The sequence below is a fragment of the Semicossyphus pulcher genome, unplaced genomic scaffold, assembly GCF_022749685.1.
Source record: "Semicossyphus pulcher isolate SPU_LCO1_2020_fin unplaced genomic scaffold, fSemPul1.0.p SCAF_18, whole genome shotgun sequence".
Taxonomy (NCBI): Eukaryota; Metazoa; Chordata; class Actinopteri; order Labriformes; family Labridae; genus Semicossyphus; species Semicossyphus pulcher.
In genome coordinates, this window is record NW_027211691.1 from 21,489,909 (window position 1) to 21,512,106 (window position 22,198).

At 41.8% G+C, this 22,198-nt stretch overlaps 1 protein-coding gene across 4 annotated transcripts in view; it reads left to right on the forward strand.

The window, feature by feature from the left end:
• Positions 1-22,198, forward strand: part of sh3kbp1 (SH3-domain kinase binding protein 1) — a 36,958-nt gene continuing 14,760 nt past the window's right edge. For 2 of the 4 annotated variants that reach the window (XM_069667313.1, XM_069667314.1), the window contains exons 1-4: positions 1-170; positions 8,807-8,964; positions 20,453-20,567; positions 21,187-21,293. In XM_069667313.1, coding sequence (XP_069523414.1) covers positions 167-170; positions 8,807-8,964; positions 20,453-20,567; positions 21,187-21,293 — 384 coding nt within the window. In that variant the 5' untranslated portion in view covers positions 1-166. Of the gene's footprint in view, positions 171-8,806; positions 8,965-11,527; positions 11,591-12,094; positions 12,153-20,452; positions 20,568-21,186; positions 21,294-22,198 lie in introns of those variants that run through there. The other 2 variants (XM_069667316.1, XM_069667315.1) reach the window with 2 other exon arrangements.

The window sequence follows — 22,198 nt, forward strand, 5'->3', positions numbered from 1 at the left end:
AAGAGGAAGGAATATGGTTTCATCTGACGCTCCTCCCGTTTCAGCGCGGCTGTAGCGGATCTGTAGCGCGAGCAGGAGGTACAAACCCCCTATATACCTGGAAAAGCCACCTTCCCCGTTAACCAAGCAGCCTGCAGGAGCACTATCAGCACACCGGGAGACATAAATGGGTGAGATGTAACGCTTTTTTTGCTTCTGATTTAAAGAATGCCCAAAAATAGCCTCCAGCGCCTCTGCGCATCTGGATAAGCAGGAATAAACGCCCGGTCCAGATGCGCGCTGGGTTCAGCCTCTCTCCTTCCTCCCTCCTCTCCTCTCCTCTCTTCCTCACCTCCGCTGACGTCTCTCTACAGACATAGCCGAGCTGTTTGTAAGTGACCGCACAGGCTTGGCGTTTCTCAGCGTTTCCGATGATTCTTATTCATGATTAGAAAGCTGCGCGTGTGGGTGTGAAGCAGCGCGGCCGTGCGGGTACGATTTCAGCAAAGCAGCGAGTCACATTGATGGGTTGCAGATGTTGACACGTTTACATTCACTCTCTGTCTTTCTGGCCATTGTGTTGCACAGTGTTTGACTCTCTCCAGCTTCCCGTCTCTGTGGATGAAACAGGCCTGACTGTGACATTCCTGCTCTCATCGCCATTTGTTTCCCACAGCTCTGCGCTGTTGCACACATTGCATGGAAATTAATTGCATGCAGGGTTTGTTGCACGAGAAATCAATCAATTAAGTGCAGACAAATTTAGCTGAATATTTCACAGATGTCATGCAAGGTTGGAGGTGATACTTCCCTTTTCTTGTCTTGCTACTTTTTAATCTGTGTTTATATCTTTGAGACAGTCATCTGCATGACTTGTCTGTGCAAATGAGCACTTAAATAGCCTTTTATATTTATCTATGTAGTCATTAGCTGCAGCCCTTCTCCAAAATCCAAATTTTCTGTTCCTGTTGTGTGCATACTTTCCACATCTGCCTCTGCTGCATGTAAACAAACAATGCACAGCTGTCCTCAAGGGAAACACTCACAGTTACCGTCAAGGCTGGATTACCAACTAGGAAATTCAGGCAATTTACCCGATATGAAAGAGCATCATGAGTCCCCAAATCCCCAGAGTGCCGTGGTAGTTTAATGAAACGCTAAATTGGATGAATATGCACCACTAAATTACAAAATAAACCCACATGGAAATCTCCAGGGCCTTTTAAATGGGCTCTGCATATTAGCTAAACATAGTAAAAGCGGCGTAAAATAGCTTCAAGTGTTGCATTTGCAGGGTGCATTATTTTCCTTTCTAAACGTGTTAATCTTGCGACAGGATGCAACAGAAAGATGGTGGCGGTGATAGTTGTGTGAGGTGTCGAAGGGGGCCCTGTGCTAATTTTGTCCCCCAGGGTCACCAAGTTTGTTTATCTGCCCCTGAGATTTGTACAAGAGGTGTGGAAGTGGCCTACTAATGTATAGCTATTATTCAAACTATGAGTTGAGCTCTACACTCAGTGGATACTTGATTACACTAGAATTGCATTTTACTGATAGCTTTTTATATGAATTCTACCTTTTATAAAGATTAAAGTGTTCAGTTTTTGATTACATTGAAGGAAATATACACATTAAAGGAGCAGTTCTCCCCCGGAAAAAGCCACTGTCAGTCAAAGCTGGTGTTCTCTGTAATCGATAGAAGTAATAATATTTTAAATTGGTGCCATAGCTGTGGAGAAAGTTGTACAAACAGCTCGTGGTTTCGCCCATTCTACATTCCTACAACACTCAGCGTGCATTGCGTCCCACCCTCTGAAAGGAACGGCCCAGCAAGAGACGCTGGAGTGAAACACTACCATTTTCCAGTCAAGGACATTGATCCGGTGGATCGTCTAAAAAATCTTCAGGTCTGCAGTCTACATTTCAAACCTGTCGATTTTGAACCAGACATGACATCGGAAGCGGGCATCCTAGATTGAGGAAGTGTAGTTTAGCAAGCTCTCTGGTTTGCCAGGGCCCATTAGAAAAGTGGATAGCGTCCTCCATAATGGCATTAGCTCCCCATGATAGCATGATAGGACTGAGGTTGAAAATCGGCGAACTGGCCCTTTGAAGCCACATTTTAATTGACTTCCTTATATTGAGGGGAGTTTGTCCTCGCCATTTAATTACGTGAGGCGGGATGTATATTAGAAATGCCTCTTAACATAATACAGTCCATTACAACACCATGACTTACTTTGACTTCAGTGCTAAACTTAAAATTCAATTCACAGATCTAAAATAAAGAACATTAAATTAACTTTATGGCAGAGCAGTTGTATTGGTTTGGATTGGACAGTTGTACCTAATTAAGTGGACATTAAGTGTATTAATCTGTTGTGTAAGACAACAAATGCTGCACAGAGTTTATGGCTAATTTTCGACTATTGTTCCTTGTAGGGCTTTAACGTGTTCAGTGATACTAAAACAAATGGCTTTTAACATCATAAAACCACCATAGATAAATGGAAGTTATAATGGGATTTTGCATCAGATATCTTAAAAACACAGGACTATTAAGAGGTTGTTGCAATGCATCGTGCTGTTAGGCCGACTTTTTTGTTTTGGTTATTTCTTTGCCTGCTGTTACAGGTAACGACGAAACACTTACAGTGGATAGCTTCCTGCACTTTCTGCAGTTTTCAAGGAGAAAGAAGCTTTGTCTTCTAAAACTGTGACCTTTACTCCCTCTGAACCGCCGACAAAGACATGCAAAGATTCAACAGTTATTCAGGTTGAAACATGAGAGAAGTTTCTCTTTTGTCATCGGTCCAAACAGAAAGTTCAGCGCGACCAAAATACATTATTTCACTCGTCACAACAGGAATTGAAAACTTTCACTCTCTGTTTTGCTTCTGCTGTGCCCTCACTGTCATTATTGCACTCACACACCCTGAAAACACAAAGATGGATGCATCTAGGGGTTGTCAAATGTGTGTCCTTGGAGATTGGAGTGCAGGGAATAAGAAAAAGGCAGGTAGAGGGGAAAAAATAACTAGATATCCTTCTTCGATGTAACACGAAAATGCGCTGACAATAGTTGGAATCGCCCTTTAATGTGGGAGAATTTGCTGAAGTCGGTGATCTGATCCACAGTTGGAGTGGGCGGCTTTGACTCCCATTGGGCTGCAGTCCAGCGCGAATGTTTCACAGACAGGAACCTGCAGCTGTTCTTGACATCATCAGCCACAGACCGAAACATACCCACAACTAAACGCAGGTTCAGCCCGGCTTTGCAGAGTTCAGTGTGTCTGTATGCTTAGTTTCCCCTTATCTAAACTCGCTGCAGCTGCTCAGAGGGGAGGCTCGGGTGATGTATCTGTGTGTTTCTTGACCACTTGAGTGGGAGTTTTGTTTTGTCTGCAGGCTTTCGGATATTCTCTTGGTCTCTTGTCTTTTCAAGGTCTCCTGTCCGTCATTGTTAGCCTTGAAAACACAATGCAACACCGCTAACATGAGTGAGTTTGAGTGCATGCATGTGGAGCTGCAAATAACTCACTTTTATTATCCATTCAACTGCATCTTAAAATAGATATCTTAGTACAGTTTTAAAAAAGTTGTCTTTCACGGTTAAAAAATATACTTTTGGCGCGTTGAGATGTATGGACGAGCAAAATAGTTCCAGATTAGCTTTATTTTAAGCGGCTAATCGCTAAAGCTATACAAGTTAAAGCTTCATATTCTTAAAGCTCCTTTGAGATAAATTCGGTTTGCATTGATTTTGGTGACCCGTGGACAAAGTGGTACCTCTTAACTCTTACCTGATCTTGTCCTGTATCCTGTGACCCCTTTCTTTTAACATTCAAACGTACGACTCGCTGCGAATCTTTGCACAAAAATAGAAAAAAGGCAGCACAAAGCTAATCGCCTCATCTGACACCTACCCCTCGCAGTGGTTTCAGGCATTAAAAATAACTATAGAGATGTAATCAATCTTCCTCACTGATGATCTTGTTTACTTTCTTAGCTCATATAGAGGCATCAGTGTTAAATTCAGTGCGTTTCATATCCAGCTTAAAAACTCCTCACAGGAGCTTTGAATAGGTTTCAAACGCAGAATATTATATAGAATATATAATTAATTAAATGTAGTTATACTCAAAACTAAGCTAGGTCCTCATATTCTTGATTAAAAAAAACTGGTTTAGTTTGTAAGCTCAGCTAAGTTCTGTAGCATAATTACCTAGCATAGTTAGCTAGCTAGTTTTGAGGCGGGGGGAAAATGAAGCAACAATATTTTTTGAATGTGTATTCACGCTGACACTTGAAAACAAGGTTAACAGTCTAAGGTTCTGGTGAAGTCCAAAAAGTATTTAGCATTTGTTTGATTCAAACTAATTTGCTCTCCAAAGCAAGCACTCGTTAGCTAGCACAGTAAGAACTTAGAGCACTTGCTAGCATGTTAGCTACTCGTCCAAAGAGCAGCATTAGCATTTTTATGAAGTCTCGTTTGAGTACCTCTGATGAATATTGTATTAATATGTCCGTTATTCATCCTTTAAATTTGTCTCAGATCCAGCTTAGCTCTTAAGCTGCTAAATAAATGCTAACTTAGCATACAGTGGGATTATCTGAGCTTATTATTGCTAGAAAGACACACCTTGAGGGATATTATAGCTACTGAGACTGTAGCTACAGCAGATTAGCAGGCCATAACATCATAACAATTAGCTCAAAAGAAGCTAATTTGCTGATTAGAGCTTCACAGTTGTGTTCTCTGTTGGTTTGTCATTGTTACCCCACACACACTGGTTTTAAATAACTGTAATGACGTCCTTGCAAGCCTTTGCTATTATTTGAAAGATCTTCCAGGCATTTTGCCTACATTGTGATTTGATCTGTATGCAAAGCTGACTTGGGTGCATCCCAGGTCAAGGAATGTGCTGCTACTGTTAGGAAAGAACACCAAGTGTAAATGGGGTCTATGATTTAACCCCCTTTATAGCAAGTTTCAACGGTTGATTTGGTGCTTGAGTGAGCGTTAACAGCAGCAGGAAAATAAACTACAGTGTGTGTGATGATATTGAAGTGACATGTCACCCAGTGTATCGGTGTATCACTGATTTGTTTCTTGATATCTTTTGACAACAATGGAAGCTAAATCATGTTTTGGCTGCACAGTTTTCACAGGATATGTTGACAAAAAGATAAATATAGAATATCACAAGACTTATTACTTGTTATTAAAAAAAGGAACTACGTAATTATGAGTCAATTCATGCTGCTTTACTGGCTTTATGAAAGAATGAGTGTCTGTTCCTGTCGTATTGTTTTGCACAACATCACACTTTTGCATTGTGAGATAGCAGCTTTCCCAGCATGCACTTTTGCACATCAAAAAGACGATAAACGCCGTCAGTTTGCCTCTTGAAATCATGTCCACTGTACATTTGCAAAGCTGATTTTCAGCTCTTCCTGCATAGACCGCCGCACACTCTGTCACTTTCAACTTGCAGCCTTGTTTGCGCTCCGTGATGTCCTGTGCAGAGCCACAAGCTGTCGTCTTCTCCAGCAGTATGCGCGTGTGTGCGTGCTGACTGACGTGGGTGGGTGGGTGTACTGCAGTGTGTCTTCCCGTTCTGCCACTCAGCTGTGATGATGATGGTTTACAAGACAACTGCTATTTATTCTCTGCACGTACTTCCCTTTATTGAAATACATTCCACTTCCACTGTAGTGGTGTCTCACACTTCCCCACTAACTTCACAACTGAGAGCAAAAAGAGATGGTATTTGCGCCACGTTGCTGCCTCATCTGCGGGTAATCTCTGTAGTTATCTCGAGCCAGAATCATATCCTCCCCATCTGAGCACCAGGCCAACTTGGACTACATTCGTCCTCTTTGTCTGCTGAATATTGATGCATTGTGGAAGTCCTCCTCCGCCTCCTCCTCTTCCTCCTGCTTCCCCCGTGATGTAAACTCTCAGCGACGCTTTGACCTTCCACTTTTACACAGCTGCTTTCCCAAGTCGTGCGGTTGATTTTTTGCCTAGTTTCATCATTTTGGTTTTTTGCATGTTGGTGCATTTAATGTGTTGAAACATGTGTTATTCTATATGTGTGTGTGAGGGGGAGATTGTTTTGGGGAGGAAGCCAATGTGTCTGAGTCATAGCAGCGTTTCAATGGTTCCCCCTACCTCCAAATCTCCCCCGCTCCACCCCCTCATTTAGCCGCCCACACAGTTTAGACAAGGATCAGGCCTCACTGGTCACTGTGTGTGTGTGTGTGTGTGTGTGTGTGTGTGTGTGTGTGTGTGTGTGTGTGTGTGTGTGCGCGTGTGTGCGCGTATGTGTGCTCAAAGGTTTAGAGTTAAGAAAGCGACAGGGTATGTGACGTGACACATTCAGAACATTTTTACAAGTATTATCTGCTGCACGAGCAGTCATGAGGTGTTTGTGCATGTGTTTGTGTGATGTTATGGGACGCGAGAGACAAGGCGTGTTCTTGTGTGCAGTTTTACTTACATTATTGCTTTTATTAGAAACAGACCGAGGCCTTTCTCATTTGTCACTTTTCCAAAATATCCAATAGCATTTATTTAGCCATTTCTTTGATTGTGTTAATCCACTTTTAATAACACTTAACACTTCCTAAACTCCCATGAGCTTTATCCTTTTCTTTCCTGGTACACTTGGCATGAGAGGCTATCTAATTCTGTTGTCATTAACTACTTACATTTTAAACTATTCACCTATTTAACTATTATAACAGTCTCTTATTGTTTACTTCATTTCTTTTTTTAAGATCATTTATTTGGCTTTTTGTGCCTTTATTTGAAGAGAGGACAGTGGATAAAGCCTGAACCTGAAAGTTTGGAAAGTTGAACCCGGGGTCGCCACATTGAGGACTGTAGCCTCTGCGTATGGTCGCCGATTTAGTTGCTAAGCCAAACCGGCGCCCCTGTGTACTAATTTTAAAGTGGTAATCTTGAAGATCTCAGTTTCATTCTCTTTGGCGGCACCTATGGCGATAAACGGTAATTGCGGGAGCACACTTCCCAGATATCCAGACAGTGCTGCATGTGTGACGTCCACAGTTGGCTCCGGTTGTAACTCTGACGGTCGCTTTCCTTTTCAGACTGTTTGCTTCATCTGAGCGTCGAGTTTGTTTCTTTTTCTTTGCTTTTTCACTTCTTGTTGAAGTTGTATCTGTAGTCATCCATCTTTTCTTTGTTTGTTCAGCCATAGTAGATTACTGTTTACTCGCAACACTTGCAGAGACTGAGACTTGCAGCGGAAGTTGCCACAGACAGCCAGTCTGTAATACTGCAAATGCAACATCAGTGGGCCATAGGCTCAATCACCATTGTGTTACCTCATTTGGCGATAGATAGACTTAAAGGGCCAGTTCGCCGATCTTCAACCTCATGCTATCATGGGGAGCTAATGTCATTATGGTACAAAAAAAATGCAGTTTTGCTCTGTGCCATTGGAGGACGCTATCCGCTTCTCTAATGGGCCCTGGAAAACCTCCACCAGACGACGTATAGCACGTCATCTGGCGGAGGCCAGGGAGCTCGCTAAACTACACTTCCTCAATCTAGGACGCCCGCCTCCGATGTCATGTCTCGTTCAAAATTGTCAGGTTTGAAATGTAGACTGCGGAGCCAAAGATTCTTTAGACGATACACCGGTATAATTTTTATCATATTTTGGATTCTGTTCCGCTTTGAGCCGTTGCCTGCAGAGAAACGGTAGTATTTCATTCCAGCGTCTCTTGCTGGGCCGTTCCTTTCAGAGGGAGGGGCGCAATTTACACTGGGTGTTGTAGGAATGTAGAATGGGCAAAACCACGAGCTGTTTGTACGACTGTCTCCACAGCTACGACGCCAAATTCAAATATTATTGCTTCTATCGATTACAGAGAACACCAGCTTTAACTGACAGCGGCTTTCTCCTTTTAAGGGACATTTATTTAAATGAAAATCTTCAAGATTATTCCTTTAATATTCTCTACTTCATATTTCATTCTTATGAATTCTTATTATCATCTCAGTCTCGTTTTTGTCTGCCTACTTTAACTGTGACAAATTGGAGCCTTCAGTGTCTCTTTCTCGTACGCTCTACTGGAGCATATAAAACTTTGACCCCTGACCTTTAAAATGTCTGCAAGAAATTCAAAGTCAATTTCACTGACAGTAAGTTGAATACCGATTTTAAAAAGAACACCAAAGTATATCTTACTTTAGTTAGAGATGGTCTGTGGGATGTTTGACCACTTGTAGTGCAATGTGCACGTATGCTGTGAGAATGATTAACAGGTGGTTAAGGCCATGGGTTGTGGTCATCGTTAAAACATGTTCCACTGCAGGAAATTGAGAAATGTAACAGAAGTATCTCTGGTTCTGGCAGGCCATATTCTCACATGACTTTATCTAATTCTCACATAACTACTTTTTTAGCTAGTGGCTGTTATCAGGGCACATAAATTAGAGAGAAAACTTTCCTGTTTCCTGCAGCGGAGGGCTGAATGTAATGCGACTATTTTGTTGTTTTTTCCATTGGTGTTATAATCCCGACTCTACATGTTATACTTTAATACTCAAAGTCACGTCATGTCTGCGCTGTTAATAGCCTTTTAAAGTATTCACTGCTGTTGTTTTAGGATTGTGAGTGTCAAGCTGTGTACGTGTTCCGCTTTCACTTCCAGTTGAGAGCCAATAAATTAAACTTGCACAGACGTCAAAATCAAAACCCCTGTGCTTGAGATTAAATATAGAGACACCTCTTTTATCTTTGACTTTGGTTTATTGTTCACACGCTTTCTTTCTCCTTCTGTGACCCAGTGGAGGCCGTGGTGGAGTTCGACTATGAGGCCCAGCAGGACGATGAGTTGAGCCTGACGGTGGGCGATATCATCGTGAACATACGGCGGGACGACGGAGGATGGTGGGAGGGCGAGCTGGGCGGACGCAGGGGGCTTTTCCCGGATAACTTTGTCAGGGTGAGTAATCACGACCGCCTCATTTTCCCTCGCTTCTGCTCATTCTCAGAGTCTTACTCGCTTCATAAACCCACAACAACAGACAGGCCCTCCATAAATAGAACATGCAGATTAGAGCGTGTCACTGCAGTGTTGCTTAACTTGAGGTGTTCTCTGGTGCGGTGTTAGTGAAAGGAGACAAAGGTCATTCAGAGGTGAGATTTTGATGTCTTTCTTGTGAAGTGTTGCAGGGTTTTGGGTTAAAATGAGCTATTATGATCGAACAGGTAAATTAAGCGCATGAAGTGGAATTGAAACACTTCCCTGTTGGTGTGGAGTGATGACGAAAGTGCTTTTATGTTGTTATTTTTTGTGCCAAGAAATCTTCTACTATGCAAGATGTGTCGAGTGTCTGCTGTCCGTGGTGGCGTAAGGACCGCAAACGGTTGTGACTTCCTGGAGCGTTAGCTAGGCTCCACTCAAAATGAGGCAGAAGCAAGCCGAAGAAGTAGTGGGAGTGTAAAGACGTTTAGTTCAACTGGGCTGGTTGTGGTGTAGTCTGGGAGAACTTGGGTTGGTTGTGCACCGGCATGGCTTCTGCATATATCCCACTGCAGCCCATGTAAAGGTCTTTTCAGACAGGGGGGGCGACCCTCCGCCTGCGTACCCGCTTGGATCTCGGGGGCCTCACTGCGCTCCTCGTAAATAAACCATAGACTGTATAAATAATGGCAAAGTCTCAGTGACGTCACCCATTGGTTTCTGAAGAAGCGTTTTGATGCCAGAAGTTGCGGCGGTGCTGGGGGTCGCCATATTGGAAATGCCAGAGCCGGCTAATCCAGAGGCAGGCAAAGAGGCGGAGCGCGAACAAGCTGAAGGCTATGGCTGAGTACTATGGGCAGGCCGCATGAATCAGCCAGCTACGGCTATGAAGCTAGGCTATTCTCCTTAGCGTAGCTAGCGGTTATTAGCCATAGACTGTATAAATAATGAATGAGCTAGTTTAACTTTGCCAGGAGGAGATTCTGTTAGTGACGGTGACTGACTGCAGGTGTTTAGTTATCAGAGTAAGCCGACACGAAACGAGAAACGTAAAATAACCGGTCTCCTCATCTCTACGGTCCGCTGTAATCTCTCCGGGGAAAAGCCAACAACTCCTGACTCCTATTTACTGGCCGACGATTAAATAAATGTTTGATTAACACTGCACAGGCTAACAAGCAGCTAAAGAGAGCACAGTATACCTGCTACTTAGTGTTAAAATATATCAATACAATAACACTAACATTTAACTCACTGAAAAGCTGGAGCCCACAGAGACAGATTATTTGTCCAAACTTTGAATGAAAAAATCCCCAAAAGGCTCCAACAACACAAACAGGTGAACTTAAGTTCAGTGTCTGTGTCTGTGTCGACGTCTAGCAGACAGCCAGCAGGATCCACCTGTCAATCAAGTGAGCCGGCCCCCTATAATTTGTGTGTTTTAAAAAAATTCACCACCCGTACAGTTATCTTAAACAATAAAATTAGCTATTTATAACAAAACCGTTTTTTGTACCAGGCTGTAAACATGTTTATTTCTGCTGTTAAAAATGGGCATTTTCCCATCTGCTGTAATGTTATTGCTTGTTTTCTGGAGCCTCAAGTGGCACACAAGCTGGCACACGAGCACCCCGTGAGTGAACACCAGGCGCTCTACGCGTGGTAACCATGGAAACGGGTTCTGTGCACTACTGTATCCCTGCCGGTACAATTGTATTTTCTCTATAGTTCTATAACAACTAGCTACATAAGCATAGTTGTAACTTAACCGTTACCAACTAACGTATAGCCTGGCTTAAGTTAAGACGTTACATTTCCTGATACATCCAGTCTTGCAGCGATGCTCAGCCGTGCGAAGGCCCTCCTGTTTATGTCCCGGTAACTGTCTGCAAAGTGATTATATATCTCTGTCTCAAATACAGCAAGGATCAGTTTTTGTGGTTACTACTGCGCGTCGGGCATGTGCCTCTCAAATACCTCTCGAATACTCTTTCCAGTGGCTGTTGTAATATCGAAAATGCTGCAGGCAAAATGCAACGAATCCAACAATAAAACCTCCACACATTCTTGGACAGTTTATCCTCAAAAGCACCTCTGATGTCGCACTCGTAGTTACACACAAAATGAACAAGGCCGCTAAGAGAGAGCAGTTCTAGTGGGTGTGAATGTGGACTTATTGTTTGACACAGCCCGTCCCAATTCTGACATTGTAAAGGTGTTTGGAGAGGAGGTTTCAGAAGCTGTTTCATCACCCAACAAGCACTTCCGATAAAGTGCACATGCACATTGAGGCTCCTGCAGCCCAGCGTTGGCCTGCTTGGCAGTCTGTCCTTAGCTGGCAGTTACCAACTCGGGTAAAGAATTTTAGAAACACAGGCAAGAAGTGTGTTTGCATTCAGCACATCTCATGACTTCCCCTTTATTTCTCTTTTAACTTTTCTTTTTTGTATTTTGCATACGTCGCTAACAACTCTGAAAATGACTGATCAGTGAAAGTGTGACTGCGCCGCCCTTTCACATTCATGACTTGAAGATGCAAAGACAAGTAGCTGTACCGGCTGCGCGAAACAGGGGTGTTTTCTACAAACTCAGAGGCTGCAGAGATGTATGTATAAATCCAAAATTAGATATTGTAGTCTGTATTTGCTGCTGTATGAAACAGAGCTTAAATAATTAGCAATTTGTCTAATAGATTTATAGTTTCAAACTGTTTTAAGTTCGTCAAAAGAGTGTCTCCGCCCCCTCAAATGGTTTTCTTTGTCTTCTAAGAGAGTTTAACGAACGTCTTTGGGGATTAGATTATTTTTAGGACATTTTCTAGACTTATTTGTTGCAGCTTTAGTCCATACTGTATGTCATGTTTGTTAGATGTTGATAGACCAAACATCTTTGGGACAGATGTGATGTCTGAATTTCCAAAGCCATCGTTTGCTGTTGGGCCAGAGTAAATTAGAAATCTGTGTGGGCGTGAGAACAAGGTTTCAAGAAAGGTTAAAGTTAGTAGCTTCTGATGTGTGTCGTACAACAGTATGTGTTGTGGTGATGAGAAGGGGGAAGTCTCTTGTTCACTGTACCGTGAGGGGAAGTAAAAAAATTGCCACAAGTCAATGTTGAGAGAAAGCGAAGTTCCCGGTTTGACAGCACTGAAGAAGTCCGGCTATTGTCAGGTTGGTGGCTGTGCAGCGAGGCTTTATTTGTGCTGACTGAATGTCACAGCTCTCATTCACTGTCAGGGAGCCGGACAATGGGCCTCACTGACGGTGTTTGCGTGTTCGTGTGTGTGTGTGTGTGTGTGTGTGTGTGTGTGAAAGAGAGAGAGAGGCAGAGGGAGGCTGTGAGTAATGCAGTAATACCAGACTGGTCTGTCACAAGACTGCAGTTATGGGAATCAGTGACATTAAGCTTAGCAATGCTGATGACTGTGTGTGCGTGTGTGTGTGTGTGTGTAGGAAGTGGGGGATGTTGGACAGGCAGGTTCTAAGAGGGAACAGGAAGTGATGGTATGCAAGCAGCCCCCCTCTGGGCTGACGACCGATAACTATTAAGGTGAAGGTCATTGAGGTAACTTATTCAGTGAAACACAGTCGTTTAAAAGTTTTAAACCCATCAGAGAATCAAAAGGAGAAGGATTAGCTCGAGTTTATAAGCTGCTAATTCTGGACTTTAGTGTGTTAATGTAGCAAAGCAACTGGCGTTATAGATACTGTGAGACTAAAAGCTACTTAAGCTAGCTTATCGGAAATGCATTAGCCAAATTAGCAAACATTTTGTGCCTATTTGTCATAACCTAGAGCTTTATTTTTTTAGCTATACAACCATCCAGCTAAACTGATGTTTTATCTAAGTGAAATCTTGCTGGGGAAACGCTCATGGCAGGCACAGGATCCTCCAATAATGCTTCTCAGGCTGCGATGGTTTTCATATTGATTCCTCTTTATTGTTTCAAAATAGTGTGTGCTATGTGTTTATGGGAAGTGCTGTAATCACCTGACCTCTGTAGATTAGATAAGTAGGTGTTACGAATCAAATTCACATGCTCCGAATTGACCTTAGATGCTGAACATTGCTCTTCACAGTGCAAAAGAGTAGCAGGGTCTGCTGGTCACTTTAAAGAAGTAATGTAGCTGTGGATGACTGAAAACTAATGAACTTACACTACCAGTCAAAAGTTTGGACACATTTTCTCATACAAGTAAACGGGAAAGTGTGTCCAAGCTTTTAACTGGTAGTGTGTGTGCATCCTTCTCAAGCATAACCACACATTTCAACTTATTTTATTAAAGAGCAGCTCCAGTCATGTTTGAAGACATTTAAATTACTCTGCTTGAAAAAATAAATTGCGTCTGATATGTTTTTTTTCTGCAAAATATGTTTAACTACCTTGTAAAAATCCTCCCAAGGAATCTCATCCTTCTCCCTCATTAAAAATTCCCGAATCTGCATAGGCCCCGCCCACTTCGTGCTACGTTCGTAAAATTACAGCCGAAAACGAAACACGTCTCTGCCATCGTTTAGTGGCAACTTGTTGAAACTTAGAGAGCTTGAAATGTAGTAATTAGTAGTAGTAACGTTAACGTTTGTAGTCAGTAGTGAGTTTGCGAAGTGGACAAAGTGGTTGCCATAGGTTACACATAATGATATGCATAGCGTCGTCCCGTCCATTAACGGGATTGGCTCCTTAGGTTTGTGACGTCTCAAACCTGCCAATCTGAAAACGTGTCGTTCAGCCTGTCCTTGGTACACTGCAGTTTAAAAGCAGACAGGCCCAGCCATGGAGATGACTGCTGATGTTGTCCCTGATATGTCTTGTAGCACACGAAGAACAACTCAAGGAGGTGTTTACAAGGTTAAACACTTTATTTTCACTCGTCTTCAAAGTGACTAATCTTTTATTCTATAAATGTCTGAAATGACGTATTATAGTTTGCCAGAGTCCAAGGTAACGTCTTCATTCTTTATTTTGTGTGACTAATACTCAAAAATATTCAGTTACACAAACTCTAACAAGGGATACTAAAAAATATTAATCAGTTATATCAGATACGTTACAGCTTGTGTAACAGCGTTCTTTCTCTAGGTTGTGAAATAAAGATGGAGCTTTTGAAAAGAGGGGAAATAATATCTGTTTCCGTGCATTACACAAGGATTTTTTAAAACTGAAGCTGTCTCCTTTTCACCGTTTTCTCCCTCTCTGTCTCTGAGTTGCAGATAATTTTGTAGCACTAAAAAGACAGTTGACGTTAGCTGCTACACTGCCCTGTTTTGTTTTATCTTTGACTGACAGGGGGGGGAGGTCAGAGGTCTGGTGATGGGGGATGCACAAAGCAATGTTTAGCGTTAAAGCTGTGCAGTGTAAACAACATACTTGCTGTCAGCTATCACACAGACAAACACTCACACATACGCAGCCACCACTGCAGCGTACATTATGCAGGTGTTTCCTGCTCTGATATGATGAATCACATAGTCTTCCGTTCCTCTTTTCAGCTGGGTTTCCTTTAACTCTGGGTTACCTCCATTTCCCCACAGGATGAATTGCAGTCAAGCATGAATGCTGTCCAAGTAGTAACAAAGGCCTCCAAGAACAGTAGAGTTAGCTCGGCCTTTTGGTTTCCTTTGCAAAATCGTGCAGTCATTAGCCTCCTGTTCCAAACTCAAATCTATTAATTATTTAAAGCAAGCAGCCTAAATAGAAAACAGATGGCTTTTAGAAATGATGTTCCCCTGCTTTTCATGAAGGATAAAGCCCAACATCCAGTAAACACCCGCCTGCTTCACCACTCATAAAAAAAAGGGAAGCTGTAGGCTAACAAATGGCTGCTGTGGGTTTTTTGCGTAGGTTGGCTTTTGCAATGTGTAGTCTCAAAGTTAAAAGCGTTTCTTTTTCTACACCAGTCAGTCTGTGTGTTTGTGTCTGTGCATGTGAGTTCTGAATGACTGCGTGTGTGTGACTGAATTCTGCAGGACATGAAGGCATGCAGAGTTACAGACAGTCCATCTGCAGTCTGGCTGCAGAATCTATGTTTTTTTTCCTTCCCGGCTTGGCGTTAACACTGCATTAGCCTACTTAACAAACTGCAAACACTAACTCAGGGAAAAGGTAACTGACCTGATCTCAGAGGACAGATTAATATTAAAATAAAAAAGGAGAAGTCCTCCATTTTTTTAAACCTCCTTTCTGTGACACAGAAAGCTGAAGATATTCCATTAAATATCACAAGAAAACTGTTTTCTCTTCGCATTTAAGCTGTTGAAACCAGTGCTTTTGTTTGTAAACTGACAACTTGTCAAACAAACGATTAATAAATCAACCAATAGTTTCAGCTCTACCGTGTAACACAGCAATATTTTGGGTGTCAGGCAGTTTGGCAGTCTTGACAAGGTGTTTGCTTGGTGCAGCAGTTTGAGGCCTGGAGAGGCTTTCACAGAAAAGGCTCCAACGCTAACCCAACATTTTTTGACTTGGTTTCTGTTTTTTTAGCTGCTAGCTAGGTCTTTTTGGTAGCTCCAAAGTTTTCATATTTACATGTCTTCTTAGCTATTAGTTAGCACATTCAGTTGGCTAATCCAAATATTTGTGGGTACATGTCATTGAAGTTGCTTTAGCAGTGTCTGGTAACTTGAACTTGTTTTCTTATTTCAATGCCACATTAGCTGCTAGCTAGCACCTTTTGCCACCAGACTTATCATTTTTGCTACTTGCTAGCATCTTCCATTATCAACACATTTTCTTATTTACGTTTAATCTTTGCTGCTAGTTAGTACCGACTGGTAACTCAGAGTTTTCGTATAAACATGGGTTCTTAGCTGTTATATATCTTATTGGCCAGTCTTCTAAGCTGCTAGCTAGCATCTAAAGGTTACTACAGAGATGACATCTGGGCTGCTAGCTAGCCCCTTCTGGTAAATACATTGTTTTTTTATTTCGTTTTATCATTTGTTTTTAGCTAACACCTTCCTATATCTAGCGACAACCTCCCAATATCTACAGCTTTTATTTATTTATTAATGTCATCCTAGTTGCTAGCTGTCACCTTCCGTTCTTATTTAGCTGCTAGCCGTATCCACTTTGCTTTGCCTTCTTTTAATTGCCTATGTTCAGAGCTTTATTCAGAGTAAGAGGGTGTGTGAACCCTGCAGCCATCAAGGCAACCGGGTGCTAATAGTAAATAGTTAAAAAAGTATGGTTTAACAAGTCCACCTCTTGTTAAACCACTTTGTCTCATTTTCTATTTTTGAACATGTGAAATAGAGTAGGTGTGAGAATATGGTTGTACGGCCTGATGAGTTATGAGGCACCTTTTGAAAGAGGTCGGTGAGCGGAAACACAGTAAATATTATGAGTAATGTAATGTTGACTTATTTTTTTCTTCTGTTGAGTGATGCAATTACTTTTTAATTCCTAATGACTAATTCATCAACATTTTCAGGTCACAGTCAACCATCGTCAACCAGCACTGCTGATGTTGTTGATATATATTGTAGCATATACATATCAGGGCGGTAGGCTTGTTTTTATTGTTAAGAGTAAAATGAGAAAATAGAGTGTGGTACGTCATGCCAAGCTAAAATCAGGAGACGATTAGCTTAACCCTAAAGGATGGAAGCAGAGGACAGCGAGCACGTCTGTTAAAAAACATCTTTTCTTTGTATTTAGTAATCACATGTTTTGATTTAGAGAACAACTTCTACTCTGTCCTTGAGGGTTAATCTGTCACTTCCTGTTATCAGAATTTCATTGGCTGCTCAAATAGGGAGAATGTGAATCTCTTCTCTGCAGAGTACCAAGTTTGTTTTTGGCCATTTTTGCCTTTAGTATAGAGAGCTGAAGATAGGCAGGACATTTTGGGAGAGGGGGATGATATGCAGCAAAGGGCTGAGGATGGCAGTCGAACATGCGGCCGCTGCATCGAGGGCCGTAGCCTGCCTAGCCCATGGGATGCCTGCTCTAACCACTGAGCTAAAGCAGGGACTTATTTTCAACACAAATAAATTACACTTATCTCAACGTTATTATTGAACTATTTATTTATTAGGAACGAAACACATTAATGAACATGGTTAAAAAATACAAGATGTAAACATTGCTGGAGTTAGCAAGAATGCTAATTTACATATCGTAGTCTCAATGCAGCAGCATAATTATTAGAGACATGAAATATGAGAAAATAAAATACAAATATGCAACACTCAACAAAGAAAAAACAATACTTTGTGCTAGAAATGATCTTTATATGATACAGTTAAAATATGTTGTGTCTCCAACCTTTTGTAGCTCCTAAAATTGGCCTCACACAGCAGCCATTTTCCTCTCACTTCATGCTGAGGGTGGGAAGCTAAAATGCTAAATGTCATACTGCTGTGTTCAAGGTTGTAAGTCATGTAAACTTAGGGTATCTTACAAATCATTATCAATTCACTGCTTTTCAATTCATCAGCAACTGAACAGAACATGAACAATGAATATCTGGTTTTGCATGTTAGCTACGAATTAGCTACGATCAGACAACAGCTAACCTTAGCAGTCAGCCACTTCCTGGCCAATAGTAATGTTAGCGAGAAAGTAGCTGAAGGCTAATATTACTGTTTGGTAGGGTTACAAAATATTGTAGGAAAGGCATAAACTCTTAGCTGTACTGCCAATGAGGAATTTACTCCCTAGCTAATGCAATATTAGCTAGATATAGGCTGAATGCTAACATTAGCTGCCTATCATTAGCTAATGGGTTATTAGTGTTGTTGTACCTTGAAATAAAGCCTAATTAAACTCAATTTTTAATCAGGAAGCGTTAAATTAATGACTTACAACCTGGAACACAGCAGAGCAACATAATACTTTGTGCTTCCCACCCTGAGCGAGATATCAGAGGAAAATGGCCGCCTCTAAATATGGTGAATGACTCTGCGCCTAAGATAAGCTGTTGTCTAGGAAATGTCTTCTCTTGTTGTATATTTTTGGATCTCAGAAGCTCATTAAGGCTTTCACACCGCACCAGGCCAAACACAACCAGAGTGTGTGTGAGGTCCTAGAGTCTGTGAGTCAGTATACCCCGGCCCCGTATGCTTCACTGGGCTGCGTTTGCCACAGGCCAGGGCTTATGAAACAGTGTCATGATGAATGTGGTAGAGGGATGTGAACCGTCATGGCTCGTTTTTCCTGTCTCTCTCTCTCTCTGGATGAGAACATCCCCCTGTTTGTTGTCTCCCCTGTTTGCAGCTTGTTGATTCTTCTGTCGCTCGCCGTCTTTGTCTGCCAGGATCTCTCCGCTTCTCTTGATCAGTTTCGCATGGCGTCTTGTGATGCTTTATTCAAGTGACAGAGAGTCATGTGGACAGAGAGTCAGCAGAGGGAAAGGCTGCAGCAGAGGAGGAGGAGGCAGGCATGATGTTGTGTTTGTGTGTTTGTGTTTGTCAAAGATTTTACAAGCTCTTGCTGGTCCGTCTGCAGGTAAACAGTGAGGAGCATCTGGGTTACTGACATCTAATACTGTTGCGCCAATGCAGAATCTGCAGCACAGTACAGGGGATAAACAGATGCAGTGGAACAAACCTTATTTGCATTTATTGAATACATAAGCAGGTTTATGGCAGAGCAGATAAAAAATGATAATATTCAGGGGTGTTTTTATTCTGAAATAACCTAGACTGTATTACATCCTCATACATAATGACAGGAAAGGTTCATGACTGTTGAAGAATACCAGCGACAGGCGTCAACATTTAGTTACCATAATGACATGATTGAAGTTTGGTTAGGTTTAAAAATAGATAATGGTTTGGGAGTTTCTGGGCTTCGTTCGTAAGTTATATGTCAGTTCCAAGAATTATGTGACATAAGTAAACTACATGATGCAGGTAATGTTATGCACATAATTTTGGTTTACATACAGGACATGAACACAGCATACCTAGCTGAAAGTCTTATCCCATCCATCCACCCCCGTCTCCTTCATCGGTGGGCTTTCTTGCCTTTCATACAACGGGATCCGACTTCCTCATTTGATACTGTTATAATTACCACTGCCCCTAGAGGTCGCTGCCTAGCTGTAAACGTGATTTGGGGTTGTACTTAGCTGCCTTCACAGATGACCTTTACGACCTTATATTTAGTAGGAGAGTTTTTTTTTGTCATATTAAATTTAAACGAATAACAGACATTTATTTACATGAAAATCTCCAGATTAAGTCACTATCTATCGCCGAATGAGGTAAAACAATGGTGATTGAGCCTATGGCCCACTGGTGAAAGCCTTTGCATTTGCAGTATTACAGACTGGGTGTTTGTGGTGATTTTCGTGGAAAAAATCACAAGCAGCGCCCAGTTAGTGACGCGTTTTCCATCACCCAGCTGTGATTGGTCTGCCAGAGAGGGTAGGCGGAGCTAAGCGGCTGCTTTTCCGCTCTCTGCAAGTCTTGCGAGTAAACAGTAATCTACTATGGCTGAACAAACAAAGAAAAGATGGATGACTACAGATACAACTTCAACAAGAAGTGAAAATCCAAAGAAAAAGAAACAAATTGAACGCTCAGATGAAGGCAAACAGTCTGAAAAGTTACGCGACCATCAGCGAGGAATATCAACAGTTACAACCGGAGCCAACCGTGGACGTCACACATGCGACACTGTCTGGATAACTGGGAAGTGTGCTCCCGCAATTACCGTTATCGCCATAGTTGCCGCTAAAGAGAACAAAACAGAGATCTTTGAGATTATGACCTTTACATAATGATTAATACTGTACATCTGTGGCGCTGGTTAAGCTCTGTTTGTAGAGCAAGCGCTCAATATACAGAGCCTCGCTTCACCGGCCCTTGTGTTTGACTCTTACCCTTGGACATCTTCCCCCTGTTCACTGTCTCTTGTGGTCAGCTGTCCTTTTATTTTAATTTTTTAGGTTTTATGTTTCAAGTTGTCTCTACCTACCATTCTTAGGGAAGAGAAAAAGGGAACATCTGAGGGGAAGTCCCAAATCTGTGTCCACTTTGACTCGAGGAGGAACTCTTAAGATTTTGGTGGTCAAAGGTCACAGTTTAAGGTCATCGACTTCATGTCTGTCCAGTTCTGTTACACGAGGTATTTCGGCAATGCCTGGAGGGAATTTTGTTACATCTGGTATCTATATATTCCAGACAAACACAGAGAGAATCATTCTCTGGCATTTTATTCCTACTGTAAATGGTTGTGCAACCTATGCCACTGCGGAAATACTAAGGGAAATGTGTACATTCAAATATTTTCAATATACAAATGTATCTTTAATTATCCAGCTTGTGAGTAATAATTCTAGCTTGGTTTTCATCATCATATACAGATTACAGTCATCACTATACATTTTTTTCCTTCATATTCTCGCCTTGTCTCTGCAATCTTCAATTTTCACACATGAACCTTCATTTTTTCCCACCATCCTTCCTCACCTCCTCCTCTCCTTCACGTATCACCTCCTGTTCCTCTCTCTCTTTACAGGAGATAAAGAAGGAGGCAAAGAGGGATGGAGGGCAGGCAAGCATGATCAGATCGGAGCTTTCCAACGGGAGGGCCAGCCCCGTGTCCGACCCCAGCGTACGACCTGGCAGGAAAGGTACTCACTCACACACAGAGTCACATATGCTCATTGTGGTCATTTGGCAGGTTTAAGTCTTCAGTAAGAGATCCTATTAGTGTGAGGAAGGATTGAGGTCAAGCATTCCTCATCAACACATACAAGCACAGTGGTGGTATGTAACTAACATACATGTATTAAACTACTATACTTAAGTTAGTGTTGTGTTAGTACTCAAGCAAAGGATCTAAAGACTTCCTCCACCACTGCATATGCATGTAAACACACCCTTACATGCAACAGCTTTGAATGTAACACGAGTAGGAGTGACACCTTGTGGCCAAAAGGGGAATTGCAGGGTTATCTCTTAATGCCACAGCTGGTGTGGAATGAGTCAAGAGTAATGAGGAGGCTAATGAGTGTAAGCACACCACTTCAAGGCCAACGTGTGTGTTTAGTGTCTTTGCTGGTTAGAACGACTCCTTTCATTTAAAGGTCAAAGGTCATTCTTCGACCAGGAGGGTTTTTAATAACTTGGTGAACTCGCTGTAAGTCATGGATTATGGACACATGTGTGAACTAGTTATGTGACATGTGAGCCTAAAATGTGTTTGTATGTGTTCTTGTTGTGTGTGTGTTTTCTGTGTGCGCACCATAGGAGAGCTGATCCGTAAGCGGAGGTGTAAAGCAGCATTCAGCTACGTGCCTCAGCATGAAGACGAGTTGGAGTTGAAAATAGGAGATGTGATTGAGATCATAGCAGAGGTAAGACTGATAACTGGACTCTAAAGGAGCTTATTCATTAAAAGTCAGTAGTACGGTGGCTCTGAGGAGCCAATGCACTGCAAATTACGAAGAGTTGTGAGAAACTCAAGCAATTTGGTAAACATCCTCACCAATTTGACAACACCTACAAAACATTGAGATATATAAAAAAAGGTGGCCCAATCCAAAAAATACACCCAAACACAGAAAATACAACGAAATACCAAAAATTCACCAAAATACAGAAAATACACCCAATTACAGAAGATAGGACCAAATAAAGAATATTGACCCAGATACAGAAAATGCACCCAAAAACAGAAAATGTACATGAATGAAGAACCCACACCCAAGTTCGGAAAATAGACCCAAATTCACCAAAAAACAGAAGAAACGACTGAATACAGAAAATACAACCAAATAGCCCGAAATATGACCAAATACAGACAATACAGCTCGATACAGAAATTACACCCAAATACAGAAAATACAACGAAATACAGAATAAACACCCAAATACCAAAAATTCACCAAAATACAGAAGAAATGACAAAATACAGAAAATGCACCTGGCTACAGAAAATGCACTGAAGTATAGAAAATGCACCTGGTTACAGAAAATGCACCTAGCTACAGAAAATGCACTCAAATATGGAAAATGCATCCAATTACAGAAGATATGACAAAATACAGAAAATGCACCTGGTTACAGAAAATGCACCTAGCTACAGAAAATGCACTCAAATGTGGAAAATGCATCCAATTACAGAAGATATGACAAAATATATAAAATGCACCTCGCTACAGAAAATGCACTCAAATACAGAAAATGCACCTGGCTACAGAAAATGCACTCAAATTCAGAAAATGCACCCAGATACAGAAACTACACCCAAATACAGAAA